We start from the raw sequence: 27,269 nt of genomic DNA on the forward strand, positions 1-27,269 counted from the left end.
GGGAGGGGAAGATGGGGAGCCTTGCCAGCACTCTTCAGAGTTTGGGGCTACTCTTCCCTCTGGCCAATGGTAACTTGAAGGCTGAAGACATATTCATATCCAACATGCCCCTGGGCTCCCCTGCCTGTCCTTAAAAATGAAATAAGAAGAAAGTTGCTTTTCATTAACTTTTTTTAAAAAATGGAGATATAATTCACATGTCATAGTATTCACCCGTTTAAATTGCACAATTCAGTGGTTTTTAGCATGTTCACAAAGTTGTGCAACCATCTCCATCTAATTTCAGAACATTTTCCTCACCCCAGAAAGAACTCTGTACCATTAGCAGTCATTTCCCTAGTCCCAACCCCTCTGCTCCCAGCCCCAGGGAAATACTAATAAACTGTCTCTATGGATTTGCCCATTCTGGACATCTCATGTAAATGGAATCAGGCAATATGTGACCTTTGGGTTTGGCTCCTTTAACTTGGTATAGTGTTTTTAAGAGTCATCTATGTTGTACCATGTTTATATTATCAGTATTTCATTACTTTTTCTGACAGTACTCTTCCAATGTAAGGATATGCCATTTTTGTTCATTGGTAAGTTGATGAACATTTGGGTTGTTTCTACTTTTTGGCTATTATGAATAATGCTGCTATTAACAGCCGTGTACAAATTTTTGTGTGGCCATATATTTTCAGTTCTCCTAAGTAGGTAGCTAAGTTTGTTTTTTTTTTTTTGAGACGGGGTCTTGCTGTGTCACCCAGACTAGACAGGCTGGAGTGCAGTGGCACCATCTCACAACCTCTGCCTCCTGGGCTCAAACAATTCTCGTGCCTCAGCCTCCTGAGTAGCTGGGATTACAGGCATGCACCACCACCACACCTGGCTAATTTTTGTATTTTTAGTAGAGGCAGGGTTTTGCCATGTTGGCCAGGCTGGTCTTGAACTCCTGACCTCAAGTGATCCAACTGCCTGATCACTTGAGGAAAGGAGTGATCCCTTTCCTCCCCATTGGATCATGGCTAACACCCCTATAACAAAAGACAGGTTAACTAGAAAAAGCATAACAAACTTGTAGTTTTACTTGACATGGTAGCCTTCAGAATGAAGACCCAAAGATATAGGGAAAGCTGTTCATTTTTATGCTTATGTTCAATGAAAAGTCGGTGTAGAAATATGATTGGACATGTAGAAATATGGACAAAAAGGATATGGTCCTAATGCTATCAGAATAGACTGCATGGGGAAGCTCACCAAGGCCTGTCTGCAGCATTTCCTCCTGCCGGGTGTGGGGGTAGGATCCCTCTGGAATGAGTGTCTTAATTTCTTTATGGCCAGCTGTTACATAGAAAGGTGGGGGAAATTTAAGAGCAATATATTTAGGTTTTATGGCTGGCTTTCAGGAAAAGGGATTCTGGCTTCTATGGCGGTCTTGGAGAAGAGGAATTCTAGTTTCTATGGCTCACCTGGGGAAGAATCAGGGTCAACAGACAGGAGGGCAGAGAAATTTTGCTTCTGCGGCCTTCATTTGGGGTATCATTTTTTGGGCTCCAGCGTTACCGTCACAGCAATAAAAAATAACTAGGTTTTGCCAGGAACTTGGCAACTCTGAGAGGATTAAAGCAAGACTGCTGCCAACTTCTGTTGCTTCCTTATCACCTCAAGTCGTCTCAGATGAAAGTCTCTTATAGTTTATCTCAAGGAATTACACGTAGCAATTGGGAAGCACATTTTTATTTGCTTAAGCTTCTAAAGTCGAATGTAATATCATTTGCACAAATAAAAATTAACAGTTGGTCAACTAAGAGAGCAAAGTATAGAGTGTTTTTCAAGGGATGACTGTGGCTTTCAACTTTAAAACACAAACCTGATTGAAATGTGGTGGTGTGAACGTGGCAATGGGAGGTACTCTTCTGCAGGTTTAGGAGGGAGAGAGGCCAAAAGCAATGTTGATGCTTAAATTTCAAAAGATTTGGGTTTTGTTGTTGTGTTCTTAGCATTTCCCTCAAACATTTTATTTTGAAATTTTTCAAATATGCAGAGAAGTTGAAAGATACTCACATTCTTATCAATTAACATTTTGCCACATTTGCTGTATCTCTCTGTATATGTATGCTTTTCAAAAATTAACTCATTGAGGCCAGGCGCAGTGGCTCATGCCTGTAATCCCAACACTTTGGGAGGCTGAGGCGGGCAGATGGCTTGAGCTCAGGAGTTTGAGACCAGTGTGGACAACATAGTGAAACATCTCCACTAAAAATGCAAAAATTAGTCAGGTATGGTGGCACACATCTGTGGTCCCAGCTACTTGGGAGGCTGATGTGGGAGGATCACCTGACCCTGGGAGGTCAAGGCTGCGGAGAGCCTTGATCTCGCACCACTGCACTCCAGCCTGGGCAAACCAAGTGAGACCCTGTCTCAAAAAAAAAAAAAAAAAAAAAAGTGTTGAGAACAAGTTACAGACATAAGGCCTTTTTCCCTAAAAATTTAAGCATGTACTCACTGCCTAAGATAAAGGACATTCTAGGTGACTAGAATACCATTATCATCCCTAAGAAAGTTAACATTCATTCAGTAGTATCACCTATCATAAATATGATAGTGATATCATAAATATCACCTTTTTTTCCTCTAATTGTCTCAAAAATATCCTTTATATCTGTATTTTAAAATCCAGAATCATCTAATCCAAGGTTTACTTGTTGCATTTGTCTAAGTTGTATTGAGTACTTGACTGACTTGTGGTCATGAAAATGACTCCAAAGCAGCTTTTATAGAACGGCTATCTCTACAGATAATGAGAACATTATCCGGATAACATTCTCTTACATGCAGACTTTACAGTTTTTTATTTCCAATCTAATAATGATGTATTTTCATGTAGTTTATAAGAGGTTGTACAATTGATGAGCACTCACTATGTGTTAGACGCTGTGCTGGCCTTGAGGCTCTGACAGCTTAGGAAAGGGAGACACAGATGTAAACAGCATGAGAGCAATGCCAGGACAATAAAGCAAGGACAGGAGTAGGCACATGGTATGAAGGAAAGCTTCCCAAAGAAGGTGGATCCCTGAAAGTCTGCTTGGGCTAATTTCTTGAAAAAAAAAAATCATCATCATTTCAAGTCAGCAAGGCAATTGAAGAAGAGGCACGTTTTTACCAAGACGGAGCCACCTAAAGTAGCATGATGTCTCTTGGAAACTTGGAGTAGATTAATACAGGAATTATTTATTTATTTATTTATTTATTTATTTTTTGAGACATGGTCTCACTTTCGTTGCCCAGGCTGGAGTGCAGTGGTGCAATTACAGCTCACTGCAGCCTCGACCTCCCCAGCTCAAGCGATCCTCCCACCTCAGTAGCTCCTCCTAAGTAGCTGGGACTACAGGCTAGAGACTGAGTTTCGGCATGTTGGCCAGGCTGGCCTCAAACTCCTCGCATCAAGCAATCCTCCTGCCTTCGCCTCTGAAATTGCTGAGATTACAGGCATAAGCCATCCTACTTGACCAATACAGAGTATTTTTAATATTAAGAGAGATAATTGGAGAAAAAGAAGTAGGTGGAATGTGTAGGACATTTGTGCTATTATCTTGCAGGCGCAAAGGAACCAGAAAAGGATTTTAAGTTGAGGGAGGAGGTAATAGTCTACTGCCAGGGGTATCCAATCTTTTGACTTCCCTGGGCCACGTTGGAAGAATTTTCTTGGGCCACACATAAAATACACTAACAAAATCACACAAAAAACACAACTCAATGTTTTAAGAAAGTTTACAAATTTGTGCTGGGCCACATTCGAAGCTGCCCTGGGCCACATGCAGCCTGAGGGAATCAGGTTGGACAAGCTTGGTCTACTCAATGGGGAGTTGGCAACAGCAACTGGAAGCAGACGCAGACAATGCGTGCTGAAAGGAACTTAGGCTGGAGGCCGGAGACCAGTTGCTGCCATGGTCCAGGGGTCAACGATGAGGGCCATGACTAACCAAAGCCGTGGTGCAGGGGATAAAAGAAAGGATGTGTTTGCAAGAAATTGGGGAGAAATAAATGCAGAACCTCATTAAATGAAGACTCACTGGATGCAGCTGGGGATGTTCACAATGACTCCCAGATTTCTCACCTGCAGGGTTGGGTGGGTGGTGGTGCCAACACAGAAATGCAGGAGAGCCGGGCGCAGTGGCTCACGCCTGTAATCCCAGCACTTTGGGAGGCTGAGGTGGGTGGATCACGAGGTCAGGAGTTGGAGACCAGCCTGACCAACATGATGAAATCCCGTCTCTACTAAAACTACAAAAATTAACCAGGCCTGGTGGTACGTGCCTGTAATCCCAGCTACTCGGGAGGCTGAGACAGGAGAATCGCTTGAACCCGGGAGGCGGAGGTTGCAGGAGCCGAGATCACACCATTGCACTCCAGCCTGGGAAACAGAGTGAGACTCCATCTCAAAAAATAAAAATAAAAATAAATAAATAAAATTTAAAAACTTAAAGAGGCAGGAGAAAAAAGTGGAATGTGGGGAGGAGTGGATAAAGAAGAAAATAAATTAGGCTTTGGAATTGTTCGCTGGAGAGCCCAGAGAGCCATCTAGATGCTATGCCTGGAAACAGGTTAAAGAGTGGTAGAACCAGGGGCATGGACGAGGCGGCCTATGGAGGGCTTCTGGAGTGAAATGAAGACTGAAATGAAGACTATAAGAGTCAGGCAGAGAAAGAGGATCCGTCTATGATGCGGACTGAGGAGAGATCGATAGGGAAGGAGGAGAGATGTGGTGTGGAGGAACCCAGAGAGGAGGAAGTGCTCTTCCCAGTCAGGAGGTTGCGGCTGTTTGCAATGAAACCAAAGCCCAGAGTCCTTTCAGTTTTATGGTGTTGAGCTTTAAGCAAACATCCATAATTCTCTTTTACATACAAATCAAATATTATGCTTTCCGAGCAAAAAAGTTAATATCACATTCCGCATCACTAGAAGCTGGAGTGAGAGCTTATCATTTTTCATTTTCTTGAGGAAATTATTTTACATTTTAGTTGAGACTTTGTGGTAGAGAATGAAATTACAGGATCAGAAATCAGGCTGCTCTGCCACTTACTACGTTGCTTTGGAAAAGCCTCAGGTTCCTCAACTATAAAACCGGGCCAGTGGGGCTGGGCGCGGTGTCTCACGCCTGTAATCCCAGCACTTTGGGAGGCCAAGGGGGGCGGATCACGAGGTCAGGAGATCGAGACCATCCTGGCCAACATGGTGAAACCCCGTCTCTACTAAAATAACAACTACAAAAAAGAATTAGCCGGGTGTGGTGGTGCACGCCTGTAGTCCCAGCTACTCAGGAGGCTGAGGCAGGGGAATTGCTTGAAACCGGGAGGTGGAGGTTGTAGTTACCCAAGATCACGCCACTGCACTCCAGCCAACGACAGAGCGAGACTCCATCTCAAAAAAAAAAAAAAAAGGGCCAGTTCAGGCCAGGCGCAGTGGCTCACGCCTGTAATCCCAGCACTTTGGAAGGCTGAGGCTGGGTCACTTGAGATCAGGAGTTTAAGACCAGCGTGATCAACTTGGTGAAACCTCATCTCTACTAAAAATACAAAAATTAGCCCTGTGTGGTGGTGCGCGCCTGTAATCCCAGCTACTCAGGAGGCTGAGGCAGGAAAATTGCTTGAACCTGGGAGACAGAGGTTGCAGTGAGCTGAGATTGCACCACTGCACTCTAGGCTGGGCAACAAAGTGAGATCTGTCTCAAAAAAAAAAAAAAAAAAAAAACTGGGCCAGTTCGTACCTGTTTAGGTTAGTAGTAATGATTACTTACAGGAGATAATAGCTATAAAGTACCTAAAATGGTGCTTAACATGGACTAGCTGTTCAGTAAGTATTCCCTTCTTCCTAAAAAAAAAAAAAAAAAAAAGATTATCCCTGTAATAACAGCGACTTGGGAGGCTGAGACAGGCAGATTGCTTGAGCTTAGGAGTTCGAGATCAGCCTGGGCAACATGTGAAACCCCGTCTCTACAAAAAATAAAAAAATTAGCCGGGTGTGGTGACATATGCCTGTGGTGCTATTTGGGATGCCGAAGTGAGAGGATTGCTTGAACCCAATAGGTGGAGGTTGCAGTGAGCTGAGATCGCACCACTGCACTCCAGCTTGGGTGACTAAGCAAGACCCTGTCTGAAAAAAAGGAGATTACCACTATTAAAACTGCCATATGTGTTTAGGATTACATTCCATGAGTGGGAGCATTGCCTGTTTCACATCCGTGCATACCCAGCTCTGTTTGAAATCTATGCATACCCAGTGGCTCCTGGCCCACCTTTGGTTCACAACGCCCCAGTTACAAACCTTTTAGAGAGAGTGCACACACAGCTGTAGATAAATGCATCCCATATTCACTCTCACCTACATAGATACCTAGCTTAAAATAAAAACCCCTGCACACATAACAAATATAGATGATCTCACAACCAGAAAAGACATAACAAAAACATACATATCTCCTTAGAAATAAGGCCCAGCACGGTGGCTCACAATCAGTAATCCCAGCACTGTGGGAGGCCAAAGTGGGCAGATCACTGGAGCCCAGGAGTTTGAGACCAGCCTGGCCAACATAGGGAAACCCCATCTCTACTAAAAATACAAAAAACTAGCTGGGCGTGTTGGCGCATACCTGTAATCCCAGCTACTCGGGAGGCTGAGAATTGCTTGAACCCAGGAGGTGGAGGTTGCAGTAAGCCAAGATTGCACTGCTGCACTCCAGCCTGGGTGAGAAAGCGAGACTATTGTCTCAAAAAATAAATAAATAAATGTGCATATTTTAGTAATTACATATATTCTCACATTCAAAAGTAACGGTCTGTGGTTTGAATAAGGAAATGAAGTTGAGTGCATATACCTAAGACAGCGGTAGGAATTTTCGACCTAAAGAAGGACACTGAGGCAAAATTAACAGAGAGAGTTTATTGGGGCCAAGGTTGAGAACTGCAGCCCGGGACACACTTCCCAGTTGTCCTGCAGAGTGCTCCTGCCAGGGTTTGCTGCAAGCAGGTTTTTAAGGGCAAAAGGGAACAAAAGGTGGTCTGACAAAGTTGTTTGACAGGAGTGCTTATTGGTTTATAGAAACAACACTGATTAATGATTAACTGTATATTGTTGAACTATAGGGTATGCACAATGGTGTCCAGTGTATGGCATTTTATGGCTGCTTGGCGTTAGTCTAGAGCCCACATAGCAAATGGCTTCAAGAGGTAGTCACTTAGCTCAAGGACGTGACTGCTGTCACACTCTGTCACATTTCAATGCCTCTCTGGGCCTGATAACTAAAGCATTCCTCAGATAAAAGTTTGTTTTCTTTCTCGGAATGGAATTAGTTTTTCTAGTATGATTGTCCCTTAAAATGTCTTTTTCCCATGCTTAGAAAATTGCCTCAGATAATTACATCATTTCTCTGTGGAAACTAAGGCTATTTTTTGTTTTTGTCTTAGTCATGTTTGACTATATCATTTGCCTGTTTGTACACTACTTAGCTTTAAGATGAAAATTAGAATAAAATTAAGGAAAATCCCAAATGTTATAATTCTTGCAGACATGTTAAAACCAACTTGCTCATTCATTTGGTGAATATATAGTAAGACATTATATTACATATATTACATGTATAATAGGCTATTGCTTATTTGGAGAGTGGGCATACTATTTTTAAAAATAAGGCCAGTGGCTGGGCACGGTGGATCATGCCTGTAATCCCAGCACTTTGGGAGGCCGAGGCTGGCAGATCACCTGAGGTCAGGAGGGAGTTCGAGACCAGCCTGGCCAACATGGTGAAATCCCGTCTCTACTAAAAATACAAAAATTAGCCGAGTGTGGTGGCATGCACCTGTAATCCCAGCTACTTGGGAGGCTGAGGCAGGAGAATTGCTGGAACCTGGGAGGCGGAGGTTACAGTGAGCCGACATCGTGCCATTGTGCTCCAGCCCGGGCCAACAACAGCAAGAATCTGTCTCAAAAAAATAAAAAAATAAGGCCAGTCTTGGTGGCTCATGTCTGTAATCCCAGCACTTTGGGAGGCCGAGGCGGGTGGATCACCTGAGGTCAGGAGTTTCAGACCAGCCTGGCCAACATGGTGAATCCCCGTCCCTGCTGAAAATACAAAAATTAGCCGGGCATGGTGGTGCCTGCCTGTAATCCCAGCTACTCAGGAGGCTGAGGCAGGAGAATTGCTTGAGCCCAGAAGGTGGAGGATGCAGTGAGCCAAGATTGCGCCACTGCACTCCAGTCTGGGCAACAGAGCGAGACTTGGTCTCAAAAACAAAAACAAAAAAAACTCAACTGTTTTGTATTTACATCAAGTAATATATATGATGTTTTCTAAAGTGTGTGAACACAAAGTTGATACTATTCCTTGGTGTATATTAAGGCTCTATTGCTGCAGGCAAGTTAACCTGACTTATAATGTCTTTGGTTATCCGAATTCTCCTTAATAAAAATGAGAAATGGATTTGAGAAATGAACTAATACCACAAGGCAAATGTGACTTATTGTTTGCATATTAATTTGGAGACTATTTCATTGAGTCAACCACTGTATGTTTCCCACATTTTAATCGTGCCGGATTTTTTAAAAAGTAGTGCCATTTGCTTTTAAAATTATTATTTAAAAATTATTTAATTAAAAAATAATAATGTTTAATTACATTAAATAAAATTTGAGTTAAAATAGCATTTTAATTTGATAATTAAAAATTACTATTTAAATTGAGATGTAGTTTAGATACAATAAAATGAACAGGCCTCAGCTGTTCAGTTTAAGGAAGAATTTTGATGGAATAGTCATGTAAAACTAGCTGTGGAATGTTTCTATCACTCCAGAAAGTTCTCTTGTGGTGCCATTTAAAAGGATGAATTTTATGTGAATTATGTCTCCTCCCCCCCACCCCACACACACAAATTTGGCCCACATTTACCTGCTGTGTCACTTCCAGAAATAACAGAGGTTAGCATAATTTTTTAATACCATATAGAGTACCTGACTGTTCTGTGTGGGAAACGCGTGAAGGGAGAAGAAAAGACACACACACAATACCTTTAAGGGTAAACAACCTTTATCCCATGTAAATGGCAATGCAGATATAATAAGCAAATGATATAATAATAAACAGATAATAAGCAGATTGATATAATAAGCAAATTGCAATGGGAAGGGAAGAAGGGAAAAGATATTTACACTTACCAGACTATGGAGGATTCACCACCAGACTGGGAAGCAACAGCCTGGGCTCCAGAGTCGGCCACTCATCTGTGCAGACGAGGAGAGGTCTCATGAAGCTTAGGCGCAGTCTGAAACTCTAGCTTTTTTGTAACTAGTTTTTTGGCATGAGGCCCAGTCATGAGGGCCCTTCATGACTGAGCTCAAGGAACACAAAAAGGTGAACTTGTTTTGCGATTGTCTATTGTTTTTCAATAACTAACGTACAGGAATAGATTGAAATAGAGATTTCTCTGAAACAGTGCCGGATGAACGTCTCAAGGGGCTCACACAACCTGTTCCAGGAATTGGTGATCATTGTTTTTGTCCATGTTTAATTGAATTCAAATTTAATATTTAACTTTTCCTCCACAGCGACCCCATATATAACATTCAATTTACTTTTTTCCTAAAACAGAAAATTGGGAGTTCCTGAACATTGTAAGAAATACACCAGCCAGGCACGGTGGCTCACACCTGTAATCCCAGCACTTTGGGAGGCTGAGGCGGGTGGATCACCTGAGGTCAGGAGTTCGAGATCAGCCTGGCCAACATGATGAAACCCCATCTCTATTAAAAATACAAAAAATTAGCCGGGCGTGGTGGCATGCACTTGTAATCCCAGCTCCTCAGAGGTTGAGTCAGGAGAATTGTTTGAACCCGGGAGGCAGAAGTTGCAGTGAGCTGAGATCATGCCACTGCACCCCAGCTTGGGCAACAAGAGTGAAACTCAAAAAAAAAAAAAAAAAAGAAAGAAAGAAATACACCAAGGTCAGTTGGGCCAGGGCAGTGATTCAGTCTACCACTGCAGTGACAATAAATAGGCTTCCCTGGGCTCTGGGGAACGGAGAAGGACATTGAGTTTATCTAGTGTCTAAGTGATGTAAATTTATCCCCCACAGAGGAAGGGCCTGGCCTGAATGCAAGAGTTACCACAGCAACAAGACTATCCTGGCAATAAATCCCCTCCAGGGCAAGACTGCAACCGATTGAGGCAGCAGTGTGCAGTTGACCCCACAGCAAGATTATCACCATATGCTTCACAAACTCCTTCTCCACTGGTGAATGTCAGAGCTAACCCAGAGAGCAGGGAACCCTCCATGCCACCAAATCAAAGCCTCCCAAGCCATACTAGGAATCTGGCTAATTCTCTCCTGAGAATGGCAGTTCTCAAACCTTAGCTGTGAGTCAGAATCCTGGAAGGCATGTTAAGATGTGGGCTGCTGGGCCCTAACTCCAAAGTTGTTGCTTCAGTAGTCAGGGCTGGGATCCAAGTGTTTGGGTTTCGAACAAGTTCCCAGGTGAAGCTGATGCTCCTGGTCTGGGGACCACAATTTATTTATTTATTTTTTTAAATTCTTTATTTATTTTTTATTTTTTATTTTTTTTCTGAGACAGGGTCTTACTCTGTCAGCCAGGCTGGAGTGCAGTGGCCTGATCATAGCTCACTGCAGCCTCAAACTCCTAGGCTCAAGCAATCCTCCCGCCTCAGCCTCCTGAGTAGCTGGGACTACAAGCGCACACCACCATGCCCAGCTAATTGTTTTAAAATATTTTTTAGAGACGGGGGTCTCACTATGTTGCCCAAGGCTGGTCTTGAACTCTGGGTCTCAATCTATCCTCCAGCCTCAGCCTCCCAAAGTGCTGGGATTACAGGCATGAGCCACTGCACCTGCCTGGGACCGCACTTTGAGAAAGTGCTAAACCTTTGGTGCTAAAGCTTTCTACTCCTTATAACATTTGGTGCTCTAGAATTCTCACACAATAATATTCTAGGACAGTCCTGACCTATCAGTCATAGTCATGCTATCTGGAGAGCAGGATCAAGCCAGGCATGGAAGACCCAAGGGTAGGAATGCCTCTCTCAGCTAGGCTGCTCCGGCCACTGTTCAGACACACTAACCCCAGCACCCTAACCTGAGGAGCAGTGGGATTTATCAGGTGTATAGATAGCTGCATGTGCATTTGTGAACACCGTGTGGGTAGCAGAGATGACAGTTCTCACCATCCATGTCACCATGTCTGGTGATGGTTCTACCAGTGACAATCAATCTCACATGGATTCAGTGACTCAGTGGGCCAGGACCAAGCAGACAGGTTAGCACTTGGATCCAGGCTGTGCCAATCAAAAGCTGTGTGACATGGGCAAATTTCCTTACTTCTCAAAACCTTGCTTTGCAAAGAACTCATTACTTTGCAAGGGTAAACCTGCGGAGTAGGTCAGTATTTGGGAATGTGTTAAGTGAGATATTTCTTGCATCTTTTCCTTCATTCCTCTTCTCCCCTTTGACTTTAAGCTGGGAGCATTCCTTACTTCGGGGTGAGGGCTGAGGTTTCGAGGACAGTCCTGCTCTAGGTGGAGTTGGTGGACTGGCAGCATCAGCATTACCTGAGAGGGAAGCAAATTCTGGGACCACAGCCCACATCAACTGAATCTCAATCTCAGTCTCTGGGGATGAGGCCCAGAAATCTGTTTTTTTTTTTTTTTTTTTTTTTTTTTTTTTTTTTTTTTTTTTGAGATGGAGTCTCACTCTGTCACCCAGGCTGGAGTGCAGTGGTGCAATCTTGGCTCACTGCAACCTCCGCCTCCCGGGTTCACGCCATTCTCCTGTCTCAGCCTCCCAAGTAGCTGGGACTACGGGCACCCGCCACCACGCCCAGCTAATTTTTTGTATTTTTAGTAGAGACGGGGTTTCACCATGTTAGCCAGGATGGTCTCGATCTCCTGACCTCGTGATCCGCCCGCCTCGGCCTCCCAAAGTATTGGGATTATAGGCGTGAGCCACAGCGCCCGGCCAGAAATCTGTGTTTTAACACATAAACTCCTCAGGTTATTATACACAGGTAAAGACTGAGCAGCTCTGGCCTAGAACAAAAAAAGTTCAATGTAGAGGCTTCAAAAGCCATAGCTGACAGCATGGTCTGAAAACCAGCATGCATATGTTGTATGCAGTATATTGAGAAAGGGTTTTTCTTTGGAGGCTAAAGCTTAGGAAACCAAGCACAGAGTTTATGTTATAAGCCATGGTGTCGGGAAGCATTTGTGTTGAAGCCCTCTCTATCCCTAAAGGAAGAACAGTTGGATCAGCAGGAAGCAGAGCAGGACCAGATTGGGTGAGATTAGATCCTGGAGGACTTGCAGGGTACAGCCCCCTTCTCAGCCCACCAGGTCCTGGCTTGAAAAGGTTTATTGCGTGGGTCAGACTGTCCCCCAAGAGGTGAAGTAAGAGACAGAGTTCCAGCCAGAGGCATACAACTGAAGGAAAGAAAGGGCTGAGAGACCATCACAGGGGCACCTGGCACCCCAATTTATAGAGGGAGTAGAGACGGAAAGGGAGCCAGTCTGGAGAAAGAACTGCGCAGAAAACCAGAAGGAAGCCGAGGTGGGACAGCACGTGTCCAGGGCTGGCGAGATTATTATTATGAGCCAGGAGCCCTGAAAATCAGTGAGAGCAGCTTCAGAGGCAACGCGTGAGTGGGAACAGTCAACGCCCTGTCCTGAGTGGTGAGAGACAGCGTGGTCTATGTGACTGTTCTTGCTGGTCCGAGGGTCACTCCAGGCCTGCCTGTGATAACCTCACCCTGCGCTGATCCTGGGGAAGGTTCTATCTGGGTTTGTCCCTGCAGACCCATGGCTGTGGAGGAGCTGGCACTGAGGAGGGCATCCCCACAGGGCCCTCTGGCCCAGAAAGGGGCCTGGGAGGCACTTGGCTCCACTGCCCTGGGGGATTGGGCAACCTGGGTGTGTCCCCGCAGTTCCTGGAGAGTTGGCTCATTCCCTCTCTCCTCTCCAAAAACAAACAGACTCCCATGGTGAGGTCAGTTTCAGTTGAAGCTGCTTTGCATAAAAACAAAACAAAACAAAACATCTCCTTCCTCTTGATGGGAATACTTACCAAAAAGCTTTACAAGCATATGGCTTTGATGGCTGCGAGGTCAGGAGATGTGGGTTTTCCTCTTGCTCTGCAGGACCTTGGGGAAATCACTCACCAGCTAAGGTGTATCAGTGCTCACCGTGCACCAGGCACCTTTGAATCCTCCACAGCCCTTGAGGCTTTTTCAGTGAATGCTGAGAGGCGAGTGCTTTGCCTGGCTGCCATGGCCCTGTAATCAGCAGAGCTGGGATTTGCGCCTGGGGGTTCAGGATGAAGCCAAGTGTTGGAGCATTTTCGAGATCCTTCCCAGTGCCCAAACTTCCCACTTCTCTAGTTTTAAGTCACTGGCCATCTGACCGTGGGAGACTATGGCTTAGGCTGGCCACACTTGTTCTAATCTTGGGGGCTAGGATGTCCCAGATGGCTGCATCCTGCCATGACCATGGGTAAACAGCTTCACTTGCCCCTGAAGCTTCCTTTACAGGGAGAACAGGGCACAACCCCACAGCAGACACAGCAGACGCGTGGGTCTCACCACCAGCCTGTGTTTTTAAGGGCAGAGACCTAGTGTTCTCACTTTTGTATAACTGCCCCCCTACCCCATGCTACAGAGTACATGGCACGTGGTAGGTCCTCCTTAAACGTTTCTGATTAAGCCCAGTGACAAACCCTTTTGCAAAGATACATACCACAGTTGAGCTCTGGATACTTACTCATGAGATTTTCAAGTATTCATTTATTCAACGAATATTTATGTATGTATGTATGTATTTCATTTTTTAAATTACTTTTCTTGGGGGAGGGGGGCTTTCCAGCAAAAACCAGAAAGCCTGATAGACAAATTCTAAAAGAGCTGTAACACTTCAGCAAATATTTAAATGAATGCCTACTGTCTGCCAGGCACACACCAGGTGGTAAGTGATCCAATGGTGAGCAAAACAGTAGGTCCTCATGGGGTTACAGTCTTGTGGGGGAAGAAATAAACTAATCAGTTTCCCAAATGCACATAAAATGACAGCTATGAGAAGGTGACTGAAGGAAAGGGTCACAGGACTGTGGAAGCGTAGGCAAGAGGCCTGCCTGGGCTTCAGGGAGGCATCCCTGACGTGAATGAAGGCTTGCACATTGATCCACCCACCTGCCATCCAGTAGGGACCACATTCCAGAGAGACCGAACTTCCCTTCCTTCCGGTCCTTCTTGTCCTTCCTGTACTTCCTGTCCTTCCCTTCCTTCCCTTTCTTCCCATCCTTCCCTTCCTTCCCTTCCTTCCCTTCCTTCCTTCCTTCCATTTTTTTTGAGACAGGATCTCACTCTGTCTCCTAGGCTCAAGTGCAGCAGTGAGATCCTAGTTCACTGCAGTTTCGAACTCCTGGGCTCAGGCAATGCTCTTGCCTCAGCCTCCTGGGTAGCTGAGACTACAGGTGTGTGCCACCACGCCCAGATAATTTTTAAAAATTTATAGTAGAGATGAGGTCTCACTATGTTACCCAAGCTGGTCTGGAACTCCTGGCCTCAAGCAGTCTCTGCCCGTCTCTGCCTCCCAAAGTGCTGGGATTACAGATGTGATGCACTGTGCCTGGCCCACAGGAGCTCCTTTTCTAGTAGGCAGGTGGATCCTCTATGCAATGATAGAAATTAAATAAATGTCTGTTCAAACTATTTGGAGGCCACACTGCACACCCATTCATTATCAAAAATAAATAAAAATATGAAACCTACCATTGACAAAGCTATAAGGAAATAGGTACAAATCATATATTGCTAGGAGCACCACAACTTAGGTCAACTTTTTTGAGGACAACCTGGCAATAGGTAGCCAGAGCTTTGGATACTGTACCCTAGGGTTTCACTTTGGGGAGTATTTCTTTTCTTTTCTTTTCTTTTCTTTCCCTCCCTCCCTTCCTTCCTTCTTTCTTTCTTTCTTTCTTTTTTTTTTTTTTTTTGTGTGTGTGAGACGGAGTCTTGCTCTGTTGCCCAGGCTGGAGTGCAGTGGTGAGATCTCAACTCACTGCAACCTCCACCTCCCAGGCTCAAGTGATTCTCATGCCTCAGCTTCCCGAGTAGCTGGGTTTACAAGCGCATGCCACCACGCCCATCTAATTTTTGTATTTTTAGTAGAGACAGGGTTTCACTATGTTGGCTGGGCTGGTCTTGAACTCCTGACCTCAAGTGATCCTCCCACCTCGGCCTCCCAAAGTGCTGGGATTGCAGACATGAGCCACCACACCTGGCCAGTTTGAGGAGTTTTTCAAAAGAAAATGCAGTGGTATTTATAATAACAAAAAAAACTTTACAGGAAATAAGACCCGATAGAGGGGAACACTATATTAATATGTGAAAAACAATAATATATAAATATATGGATTGCAGCAGGCACTGACAGGTTGTCATTGTTTATGCGCCTTCCTCCTTGGATGCTCACATCACTTCTATGAGGAACAGGAAGCTCTGGGCACCCAGCTGGTGAGGGCAAGAGTCCTGTGTGCCCCACATGACACCATGCTGCCAACTTCCATCTCACCGGCCCCCAGGCTGTCCGCCCCTGAGGGGGCTCTGGGGCACGGTGACACTCCCCAGTGGGTGAGGGAGCTGAGGTCACTGTCTGCTTTCAACACTTGTCCCTGAGTCACTGCCTGGGCCTGAGTAGGGGAAATCCAGCCCCTGCCCGCTGCAGCCACACAGCCTGGCTCCCCTGGCTCTGGGGGATGTCACCATTCTGAGGGCGTCAAGCAGTGTGACGGTGAAGCCAGGTGCCCTCTCCCGATGGCCGCCCTTGCCCCACGGAGCCTGCCTGCTGGGACGCAGAGGAGGAGGGTTCCAGCCCCTCCTGTCCCGTGTCAGGTCTGTAGCACACAAACTGCCTGCCCAGGGTCCTCAAATCAGCTGTCTTCACTCTGACCTGCAGGTCTCGGCACCTGCATGCTGCAAGCTGGGTGCCTTCCTTCTACAGAACCCATGCCCCCTTGCAAGGAAACCATGGAATTTCCCTAGCAAGGAGTCTTCAACAACTCCAGGCCACAGGAAGGTCACAAATGGTCAGAAAAGGAATGAATTTGAGGAAGGACCAGCCCTGCCCATGTTGTCTGGGGCCCCTCCCAAGGGGACAGGAAAGCTCCACAAACAGGACCTGGAGCATCCAGGGAGCGTCTGGGCTGCAGGTAGGTGTCGCCTTATACACTTTACACCAGGCCCCTCCCCGCCTCCCCATGTAGAGCCTCCAGGACCAATCATATTGGAATCTCCAAGGCAGGACCTGGGGGCATCCATGCTTTTTAAAGCCCTCCAGGTGTTTGCAGTGTGCAGACAAGGTTCAGGGCCACTAATTTAAACCCTAAAATTCTTATACCAGATCTTTCTATAGTTTGGGGTGGGCTACTTTCCTGTCTATGGAAATCCTGCTTGTCCTACAGGGCACATCTCAGCCACCCATTCTTTGGTGAAGCCTTCCTTGACTTCCCAGTCTCCTGAGGCAAAGTTAATTGCTTCCCCACCATCATTAATTCTGGTGGGGTCCGGGCTGTGCCTGGGTGCAAATCCTGCCTCCATGACTTCCTAGTTGTACCGTGGCCACGTCTCTCCGCTTCTGCAAGCCTCAATCTTTTTATCTGTAAAATGAGGCTAATAATAAAAGTACCTATTTTATAGGGTTAATGTTCAGTTAAATGCAATAATCTGCTTATAACAGTGGTGGTCAGTAAATGCTAGCCATTTCTTATAACTCAAATTCTTTTCTGCCTTGTCTGTACTTTCAAAATGCAAACTCCTTGAAAGTAAAGTGAGTCCACCCCAGCCTCATGCTCCCCGTACTCTGTCTACATTGTGCTCTGCACGTAGCAGTATTCAATAACTATTTGATGAACAAATGAATCAGAAGGGAATCCTTATGTGACATTAGAACTTGCTTCCCAGTTTAGCTCTGGAATAAATCCAGAGTCCATATATTGATTTGTTGAGCAATGTTTTCCTTTATTGAGTTCTTACTATATACTGGGCTCTGAGGATTTAAAGATAAACACACAATTGCTGTCATTGAGGAGAGTCTGGAGGAGGACACAGATTCATGACTTTATTATTTTATTATGCTTGTAACATTGTCTCAGAAGTGCCACCGGGGCACAAAGGAAGAAGAGGGGAAGGGGAGGGAGGAGAGGGGAAGGGGAGGGAGGAGAGAAGTGTTAGTGCAGAAGATACAAAGAGAAGGAGTTTGCTGGGTGGAGAGGCAGGGAAAGGCATTGGAGCTGAGGGAACAGCACCTGCTAGGCCAGAAAGGCCCAAGAGGGCGAGCTGCAATCCGAGGATGGTGTGGTACGGCAGGAAAGCCGTGGGGGGATGGAACTGGCCAGGCAGACCGTGGCTGGAATGGGAGAGGCTTCAGGGCTGGACTAAGAGGCTGGGACTTCATCCAGCCAGCCAGGGAGGGTCTGGTCATGTTTGTGAGCCGAGAAGGTAAACAGAGCGCACCTGGGCTGGTTTCCTTCTCTCAGGCCGTCCTGTTGTCCACGCCTTACCGAAAGGAGTCCTGACTCAGAGCTGCTGTGCCGTCCCTTCTCCTGTCCCTGCCTGGAAGAGGCCTATCAGGTTGACCAAGCTTTGCTCCCACCTGTGGGTGAGAAGGGCAGATGGCCGAGAGTGGGTGTGGAGGAGGAGGAAGACTGGATGCCAATGATCCTGTGAGTTTCATTCATTGGAGGTGTAACTTTCAGGCTCAAACTAGAGGCAAAAGGTGGGGCAGCCCATGAGAAACAGGCAGGGGAGCAGGCGTAGCAGAGGGGCTCCGGCTGATGACAGGCAGGGGACTTGCCTCTTCTGTTTGTTTGTTAGAAATCATGACTCTGCCATTATCTGCTGTGACATCTTGGGTACTTAACCCCTCACTCGAGACCTCAGTGTCAACTTCTGTAAACTAAATGGAGTGGGCCAGGTGATCTTTCAACTCTGTAATTCCAAGGAAGAAAGCAGTTCAGGGAGCGGTGTGGATTTTGTAGATAAGGGGCCGAAGGTGGGGACTCCCAGACAGGACAAAGTCTCTTCTGGAGGGAGCAGCAGCCTTTTCAGAGTGGGTGGGTGGCGGAGCTCACCTTCCTTTGCTGCTCCTAGGCCTGACACAGCCTCAAACCCCGGCAGGTACTGAGGAGGTGGGGGAGTGGAGCTCCTCCACTGACCCAGCAGAGAGGAGCGGAGTAACCTCAGCGAGGTGGCCCTGGGAAAAGTGCTAGGGTACAGCTGCCCTAGGCCCCTCTGATCCCGATCCCAGCTACTCTTCTCCTCCCCAGCACTGTATAGCCCACAGGAGCTAAATCCAGGGGCAGACCCCAGGCTTCCGCCGAAGGGTAGAGGGTGGCAGTGGGAGGTCAGCCAGGCTTCTGGGCCAAGAGCCCAGAGAAGAGCTGGTGGCCATAGCACAGGCTATGTGAGGCTGGGCAGCGGGCTCACCTCCCCTCAGCCCCCACCCACCTCCTGCTGGCCTGAGGCATCCTGGAGACCCCTCAATCCCAACATGTTAGTCGCAGTCCCTGAAAGTCCTCGGGTTCACAAGCATTCTATTTTATGTAATGGTTCTCTCTACTTTTATTAGCACCCAGCACCCAGCACTAACCTTTTGTGAAGATATAAAATCAAAGTAAAAAACTCTATAATTATTATTTTTTAAAGCAAACACTCACATATGGATTAAGAGGACCTGTTCACCATTCGTGTGGCAAACATTTACTGAGCATTTACTATGCCAAGCCCTGTGCTGGGCTCAGGAGGACCCAGGGTGGGAGCAGAATCCCATGGAACCGCCTAGGAGGTTCAGGAAAGACTCCTTTAGAGAAGAGAACCTTGAGCTGAGACCAGGAGGGCTGGAGAACTTGGCCAACTGAAGGAGAGAGGCCAGCCTGAGCCAGGGCCAGGAGGCAGGGACTATGAGTAGTTTATTGTGGCTGAAGCAGGGAGTTGACAGGAAAATGTTCCTTTCCCTGCACTCACACAATTGTAATGATCTCTGTCGCTATTTGTTTAGTGTCTGTATCCCCTGCTAGACCACAAGCTCCAGGAGGGGGTACAGTGTGTATGTTCACTGCTGCATCCTGGTACCCAGAACGATGCCTAGCACAGGGGTCCCCAACCCCCAGGCCAAGGACCAGTACCAGTCGTGGCCTGTTAGGAACCAGGAGCACAGCAGGAGGTGAGCTGCGGGTGAGCTGGCATTACCGCCTGAGCTCCACCTCCTGTCAGATCAGCAGTGTGGCATTAGATTCCCCTAGGAGCTTGAACCCTACTGTGAACTGTGTGTGGGAGGGATCTAGGTTGCACACTTCTTATGACAATCTAATGCCTGATGATCTGAGGTGGAACAGTTTCATGCTGAAACCATCCTGCCCCGTCAGTGGAAAAATTGTCTTCCATGAAACTGGTCCCTGGTGCCAAAAAGTTCAGGAACCACTGGCCTAGCACATAGCAAGTGTTCACTTAAATTGTTGTCACAGGAACAAGTAAAAGAAATAATTCTCATGTTAATTTGGGTTAGATCAGAAAGGGCTGTGAAGCCATGCTAATGAGTTTGGATGGTATCCCAGGGCCAACAGGAGCCACTGAAGGTTTTGGGTTTTTTTTCTGGTGATTATTTAGAATTTTGGCCAGGTGCAGTGGCTCATGCCTATAATCCTAGCACTTTGGGAGGCTGAGGTGGGCCGATCACTTGATGTCAGGAGTTTGAAACCAACCTGGCCAACATGGTGAAACCCCATCTCTACTAAAAATATAAAAATTAGCCAGGCATTGCCTGTAATCCCAGCTAGTGGGGAGGCTGAGACACATGAATCACTTGAACCCAGGGGGCAGATGTTGCAGTGAGCTGAGATCGTGCCACTGCACTCCAGCCTGGGCAACAGAGTGAAACTCTGTCTCAAAATAATAATAATAATAATAAAATAAAATGATTTTATTTTTGTTTTTATCGATATAGTCTCACTATGTTGCCCAGGCTGGTCTCGAACTCCTGAGTTCAAGCAATCCACCCACTGGAGCCTCCCAAAGTGCTGGGATTATAGGCATGAACCACTACGCCCGGCCCACTGAAGGTTTTAAATAGGGGAATGACACAGTCATTTTTGCCCTTTACAAATCCCTTTTTGGCTTTGGTGTGGAGAACAGCCGGGATCAGAGAGTTCACTTGAGACCTAAAGTCGGCGGTGTCTCTGGAGATGAGGGGGCAGCACAGATTTGAGAGTTTGAGGAGACTTGATCCAGGGGTGCAGGGAGTGACTGGATGCAAGGAGTGAGGGAGACAGAGGTGGCTGGGAGGATGCCAGGCTTCTAGACCTGGCAGGTTTCCCACCGTGGCCCCTAGGACGGTGTACACGTCTACATTGTCATCCTGACCTCAGGGCATTGTTATGATTGATCGTCTCTTTATGGGACTCTCCCCAGCAAGTGGGCCAGGGCGGGCTCTGTTCACCTTTGTAGCTCTCATGCCTAGCACATGAGAGTAACTGCTCAGTTACTCTGAGCATAGTAACTGCTCAGTTAGTGTTTAGTGGATGAAGTTCTGGTTGGAATTTGTGTATACAACTTTGTTTTCAGAAGGGTGAGAGAAATTACTGTTTAGTAAATGCAATGTCATAGACATAGTGCACCCAAAAGAAAAAAATCATTTCATGGCCAGGTGTGGTGGCTCATACCTGTAATCCCAGCAATTTGGGAGGCCGAGGCAGGAGTATCACTTGAAGCCAAGAGTTTGAGTATATCCTGGGCAACATAGTAAGATCCCATCTCTACAAAAAACCAAAAATATAAAGTCATTTCCATTTGTGAGCTGTGTTCAGAGGCCTGGGAGCTGGGTTGAGGCAGGGAGGAATGTGGGGAGCCCGGGGTGTGGAGGAGGCGGCTGGGCTCCCTGGGCCCTGAAGGTCACTGGACAAGGGAGACCGTCCAGGTTTGGCCGCTGGTGCTTGGTGCTCTCCCCGAGATGCAATCGGAGGGGAGGGGCAGGTTTGGAGGAGAGGTGACAAGTCTGAGTACCCATGGGACATCCAGCTTGATGTATAAACTAGAAGGTGCTGGAAGCCTTAGGTGTGAGCGAGAAGACACAGAGATGTGGAGAGGAGGGCTGGGGGTAACCTGGAGAAACAACTGTTAAGGAAGCGGCAGAGAATCAAGTGGCTAGGGAGCTTGGGGACACATGGGGAGGGCCACCTCAGGCCCGGGGGTCCTGTTGCCTCTTCTCCTGTGCCGTTACCCAGCAGGAGGACCAGGGGCCTGGGAGAGGCGCCAGCACTTTACTAACAGCCCAATGCCATGGGGTTTCGTTTCTGCTGGGTTCCGGCTCACCTTCCTCTTGTGGTCAGAAGAATGCAGAATCCTGTGGTTTCCCCGCTGCGTCGTCACAAGGCCTGCTGCCGGCCTGCCGCACTTTCCCTCAGCTCCATCACTGAACTTCTTTCATTTTTGTAGACGAACCTTGTCACCCTCCTCATAACCCAGGTTTCCCCTGCCTCCGCCCCCCCCGCCCCAGATCGGTCCTGCCACCCTGCAAGTGAGCCAAGCTCTTCCCTGCTGTGCCCTGAGTGGGCTCAAGGGTGTTTCCTGGGCATGGTACCACCTCTCCCTCCCACTGCCTCCCTGCTCCTGCTTCCTTCCCCTCTGGTCTGGCTGAGAAAAAGGTCCAGAGCTGGCAGAGCAGGTGGAAAGCTGGGGGCTGGCTGTCCCAGCTGCTGAACATTCAGGTTCTGGGAGCTGTGGGCCAGGTGCAGCGGTGTGCTGCTAAATGGATAACAACAGGCTCTGGGGTCAAGCAATGCAGCATTAGCTGATTTCTATGACACAAATACTCCCACCACGGGCAATTTCAGGCTACTACCAAGATGTTACTGAAGGCAGAATGGGAAGAGGTGTGCAGTAGCACCTGCTATATGATATTTCCACCCTACAGACCCAATAGACACGAGTAGCCTCAAGAATATTTATAACTGCAAAACGTACTACAAGAATTAGGAAGTGATATGTTTTCAGTATTTATTGCTTTTTAAATAATTTATTTTCAGCCGGGCATGGTGGCTCATGCCTGTAATCCGAGCACTTTGAGAGGCTGAGGCAGGAGGATCACCTGAGCTCAAGAGTTTAAGACCAGCCTGGGCAACATGCTGAAATCCCGTCTCTACTAAAAATAAAAAAATTAGACGTGTGTGTGGCATGCACCTGTAATCTCAGCTCCTCGGGAGGCTGAGGTTGGAGGATCGCTTGGACCTGGAAGGCAGAGGTTGTAGTGGGCCAAGATTGCACCACTGCACTCCAACCTGGGTGACAGAGCAAGACTGTCTCAAAAACAAAAACAAAAACAAAACCTTATTTTTTCATGAGTTGTTATAATTTAATTTTAAAAATGATGACAATTTAACAACTGCTTTGCAAAATTTCTGAAAATTCCACAATTAGCTCTTACAAGCAGTACAAACTGGATCCAGCAAACCATTAGCACCAGGAAGAAAGGAAGAGGCTTCAAACCTCAGGCTCCAAGAGGTGCATTCACAGGGCTGTGTACCCTCTCCCAGCATCCATCTGTCACCCTCCCTCTGTCTGGACACCATCAGTCTGGGCAGCAGGTTGTGGGCAGCAGGCCTCAGAATCCCTGTGTGGGGTCCGCCCCAGTGGGAGCAGAGCCTGGCCCCAGGCAGCCCCTCCCACTCAGCAGACCACTCTTTCCCGGCCTGGACCTGGGGACCTGGTGCCCGCCCAGAATCCAGCCCCCAGACACCTACCCTGGCAGGCCTAGAGCAAGGAAGTTTCATGGTGCAATGTCCTTCCCCTTGAAGGTGTGAAGCCCTGTGAGGGCTGGAATTTCCACATTGCTCAGATAGTGGGCTTGCTCAGTCCTCCCCAGTGAAGAAAACAAAAGAGAACAAGTGGCCACAGACGGCCTCTTTCTAAGCATCTCTTTATTCCTCTGGGCTGCAAGGGGCCTGCATTGGGTCTGAACAGAGGTGAAACAGAGGAAAGCTTTGAGGGTGCAACTCAGCCTGGAGCCATTTCTGGACAGTGAGAATGAACAGCAGTGATGACATCATTCACCACATTCCACATGCGCTCCTCTTTGCACTAGGCCTTGGAGGCATGAGGGTGGTGACTCATAGCGGTAAAAACCCTGTCTTGGCTACCCCAGCAAATGAGTAGAATCTGTGGCTTGATGTTCCTGTGTTCTTGCTGATGAACCACTCACGATGTCCACGTAGTGGCTCCTGCCAGGCACTTGTGAAAGCTGGAGAAAAGAGGTCGCCTTCCCACCATGCCCACAGTGTGCCTCGGCCCCTTGTTCATGGCCCTCGGCCGCAGATGCCTTTCCTTTCTCTCATGCGCACAGGCCAGGCCAGCCCATCCCACCAGGCCCCCTGCCGAGCTCCCTCTTGGTGGAGCCTCCTCTAAACGTAGGGCTCTCCCTGGGGGTCTTCCTTTGAGTGTGGAGTTTATGTGCACTGATTTCTAAGATCAAGAAGGCTAAGACCTTGCCATCCATTCATTCATTCAGCAAGGGGGGCGGGGGTGCTGGGAGGAAGCAGGAGGACAAGTTTTAAGCAGTCACAAAATATAATGAATGAAAACAAAACGAAAAAGAGGAGTAAGGGAAGGGAGGTGGAAAAATACCAAACCCCTGTTCTACCCTCTTCTGAGACCCTGCGCTGCCGGGTGCCCTTGTAAACAGTGAAACAGCCGTCCCAGGGCCTGCGAGGTAGTGCCACTTTCTTAATCGGCCCGCAGGTTACTTCTTAGACGGCGTTTCCATGGATTCCACTGGGTCCTCACCTGTTTCTGGGCAACCTCACCCCAGCTTCCTGCCTTGTGATAAAGATCTTTTTATTTATTTTGAGCAGTCACTTTCCCCTAAAAGATTAATATGTTGTTCTCACCAAGAGGCCCAGCTCCAGCTATATACTACCTGTTTATAGTGGTTGAAAGTTTAATATCTCTTTAGCATCCCTTACAAAATATTTTGGGAGGTTTAGTTTAAATTCAGGCACAGCCTATGGAAGGCTCAGACGCAAGGCTAGGGCGCCATCTCCTGGTCGATTTTGAATATGACAAAATTGAATTTGAATTGAGACTCGTGTTAATAGAGGTGAAAATCAGCTGATTTAAGTTATAGGTGGAAAGGTGTGCGCAGAAACACATGTAACTGATAAAGCACTTTTGTCAGAATCTATAAAGAACTCTTACAATTTAACATAAAAAATCTTAGCGATTGGGCTGTTAAAAAATCAGTAGAAAAATAAGCAGGAGGCTTAAAGGGGCAATTTCTAAAAGAGGATATCAAATGCACAATAAATATATGAAAGATGTTCGACTTTTTATTCTTCGAGACTACTGGTGGAGGAGAAGGCGGAGGAAAGCCCGGGAAGCCTGTATACGCTGTAAAGACCGTTTCAGGTAATTCAGATTTTACCCACTACAGGGCGTGCCACCCACTTTAGTTGTTTTAAATTTGCCCTAGGGAAATATGCAAAATAAAACCGCAAAGAGATGCACTGCACTGCAGCCTGCCAAGATGGCAAAAATGGGGGGCAGCGGGTGCTCTCATACACTGCTGGAGAAAGTGCAAATTGGTATAACTTTGAAAAATTGTTTGGCATTATCTAGAAAAAAGTTAAAGCATAGGCGTATTCTATGTCACAGCAACTTCACTCCTTGATATATGTTCAACAAAAATGTGAGTACATGGACACTAAGAAGCATACAAGATTGCTTATAACAGCATTATTGGCAGGTAATAGCAAGAACTGGAAACAATTCAAAGGCCCACGAAGAATAGGCTGGAAAAATATGTTGATGCAGTGGAATATCTAACGGAAAAACGGACAAGCCAACAGAACCTGCAGCTACAAACGGCAACAATATGGATGGATGGATTTTATGAACATAATGTTGAGCAAACGAAGCCAGGTATAAAATAATCGTAATCATATATAAAGGTCAAAACAGAAAAAAACATTTTATAGTGCTAGATGTCAGGATAATGGTACATTTAGGCCCAGAGAATGAAGGCAGAGATTGGGAATATATTTAAAATAAATTTTTAAAATACATTTAACACTTCAATTATAAAGTTTTTAAAAGTTACAGATGGAATGGTAGAGTGGGATTTCTAACCAGTAGAATTAGGCAAGAGTGAGGGAAGAAATCGAAAACTTGGGAAAGAAGAAAAGCAGGTGTAGGGTGCAAAAAACAAAACCAAAAAACAAACCCCAAAACACCTCCAGGTAATTCGGATTCTCCCCACTAGAGGGCGTGCCTCCCTCTCCTCGCCCCGAGTGTTCTTGCCCTACGCAAACATTTGCTTCGATGTGTTTCTTTCCTCCCTTGAATTATTAGGTTAGTACAAAAGTAATTGGGTTTTTGCAATTACCTTTAATTTAATATATCCGTGGGAAAAATCTTCATAAGAGGAATAATTTGGCCAAAGGATATAACTATTTTAATGCCCTATTTTATGAACGTTGCTAGATTGTTCTTCAGAAAGACTGCACAAATTAAATTGATAGCCACCCAACAACGCGTCAAAATGCGTTCCTAAGTCATTCAATGGTAGACTTTTAAAATGGTAGGTTTTAAAGAGCTTGTTGATTCAACATTTGCAAAACAGTAGTAACAAAGTGGATTAATTTACATTTCTTTAGTTATTAGTGAAACAAAACATTTTCCTTTAAAATGCTTGACAATGATTTCCTCTTATACACACTGCCTAGTCAAGGTGGCCTTTGCCTATTCAGACAATTAGGTTAGTGCAAAAGTAACTGCGGTCTTTGCCATTACTGTTAATTACATAATTACTACTAATGCCAAAACCACAACTACTTTTGCAGCAGCCAAATATGTCCTCTTTATGTATCTGTATTTGATCTCTATATATTTATTAGTAAATTTTTTAATCTGTCAAGGTTGTCACAGTTTCTCCCATTCTAATGGTTACTTTTTTTTGTTTCTTTTTTTTTTGAGCTGGAGTCTCGCTCTGTTGCCCAGGCCTTGTAAGTGCAGTGGCACAATCTCAGCTCACGGCAACCTCCAGCTCCTGGGTTCAGGCTATTCTCGTGCCTCAGTCTAAAGAGTAACTGGGGCTACAGGCGCCTGCCACCATGCCTGGCTAATTTTTGTATTTTTAGTAGAAATGGGGTTTCACCATGTTGGCCAGACTGGTCTCGAACTTCTGACCTCAAATGATCCACCCACCTCAGCCTCCCAAAGTGCTGGGATTACAGGTGTGAGCTGCCACACCCGGCCTATTTTTTAATCTTAATTTTTATTATTTTCTTTTGAAATATACTTGAATGTTCTTGTGGTTATGCTTTTCCATTTTTAACTCTAACATTTTTTTTCTATTACCCATAGTATTACATATATTTCTTCCCAAGTTGTGATAAGTTTGTTTTCTTCTGAAGAGTGTTTTCCAAACTGATTTTCTCTTATTTCTTTGGGTGTGAAAACTTTTCTGAAGGAGTTCCATGGTCAAATAAATTGGGAAAATATTTAGACAAAAATAAATCCCTTCCTTTGTTACAGCAATGATAAAACCTTAACGATGGTAATTTATTCGTTGAAGAAAATATTTATTGAGCATCTACTATGAGGTACTAGGGGCTTGTACAGCTGTGAACAAAAGAGACAAATGCATGTGGTGTATTTCCAAGACAGGGATATCATATACAGATTTTTTTCCAATGTATTTGAGCAAAACTTTTTAATTTTTATTTATTTATATATTTTTAGAGACAGAGACTCACTCTGTCATGCAGGCTGGAGTGCAGTGGTGCAGTTATAGCTCACTATAGCCTCGACCTCCTGGACTCAAGTGATCCTCCCACCTCAGTCTCCCGAGTAGCTAGGACTACAGGTATGGCAGGCTAAGTTTTAAAAATTTTGTAGAGATGGGATCTCACTATGTTGCCTAGGCTGGTCTTCAAATCCTGGCCTCAAGCGGTCCTCCCTCCATGGCCTCCTAAAGTGCTCGGAGTAGAGTTGAGAACCACTGTACCTGGCTGCTCCAAAATGCTTTTTTATGCCTCCCCTACTTAGTCTTTTACACTGTTCCACAGAATATCAGAATCTAGAATTTATTCCAGCATAAAGTGAAAGATATGAATCAACTTTCATTTTTCCTCATCAATTCATCCATATTTTTAGCAGAATTTATTAAATATGATTCCTCTTTGGTTTTGCTGTCT

The 27,269-nt window shown here is 46.0% G+C and overlaps 1 protein-coding gene, 1 long non-coding RNA gene and 1 other non-coding gene across 3 annotated transcripts in view; 1 reads left to right on the forward strand and 2 right to left on the reverse strand.

The window, feature by feature from the left end:
• Positions 1–13,881: 13,881 nt before the first annotated feature.
• Positions 13,882–13,943, reverse strand: LOC112129153 (U7 small nuclear RNA). The gene has a single exon (XR_002911574.2). It is a non-coding gene; the product is annotated as a U7 small nuclear RNA (small nuclear RNA).
• A 1,843-nt stretch (positions 13,944–15,786) lies between these two features.
• On the forward strand, positions 15,787–27,041 carry LOC129050094 (uncharacterized). The gene is made up of 3 exons (XR_008513558.2): positions 15,787–16,238; positions 17,565–17,750; positions 24,818–27,041. It is a non-coding gene; the product is annotated as an uncharacterized LOC129050094 (long non-coding RNA).
• Positions 17,134–27,269, reverse strand: part of SLC30A4 (solute carrier family 30 member 4) — a 79,572-nt gene continuing 69,436 nt past the window's right edge. The window contains exons 8-9 of the mRNA XM_054531412.2: positions 20,745–20,837; positions 17,134–17,680 (exon numbers count right to left, since the gene is read on the reverse strand). Coding sequence (XP_054387387.1) covers positions 17,655–17,680; positions 20,745–20,837 — 119 coding nt within the window. The 3' untranslated portion in view covers positions 17,134–17,654. The remainder of the gene's footprint in view (positions 17,681–20,744; positions 20,838–27,269) is intronic.

Source organism: Pongo abelii, chromosome 16 (assembly GCF_028885655.2).
Source record: "Pongo abelii isolate AG06213 chromosome 16, NHGRI_mPonAbe1-v2.0_pri, whole genome shotgun sequence".
Taxonomy (NCBI): Eukaryota; Metazoa; Chordata; class Mammalia; order Primates; family Hominidae; genus Pongo; species Pongo abelii.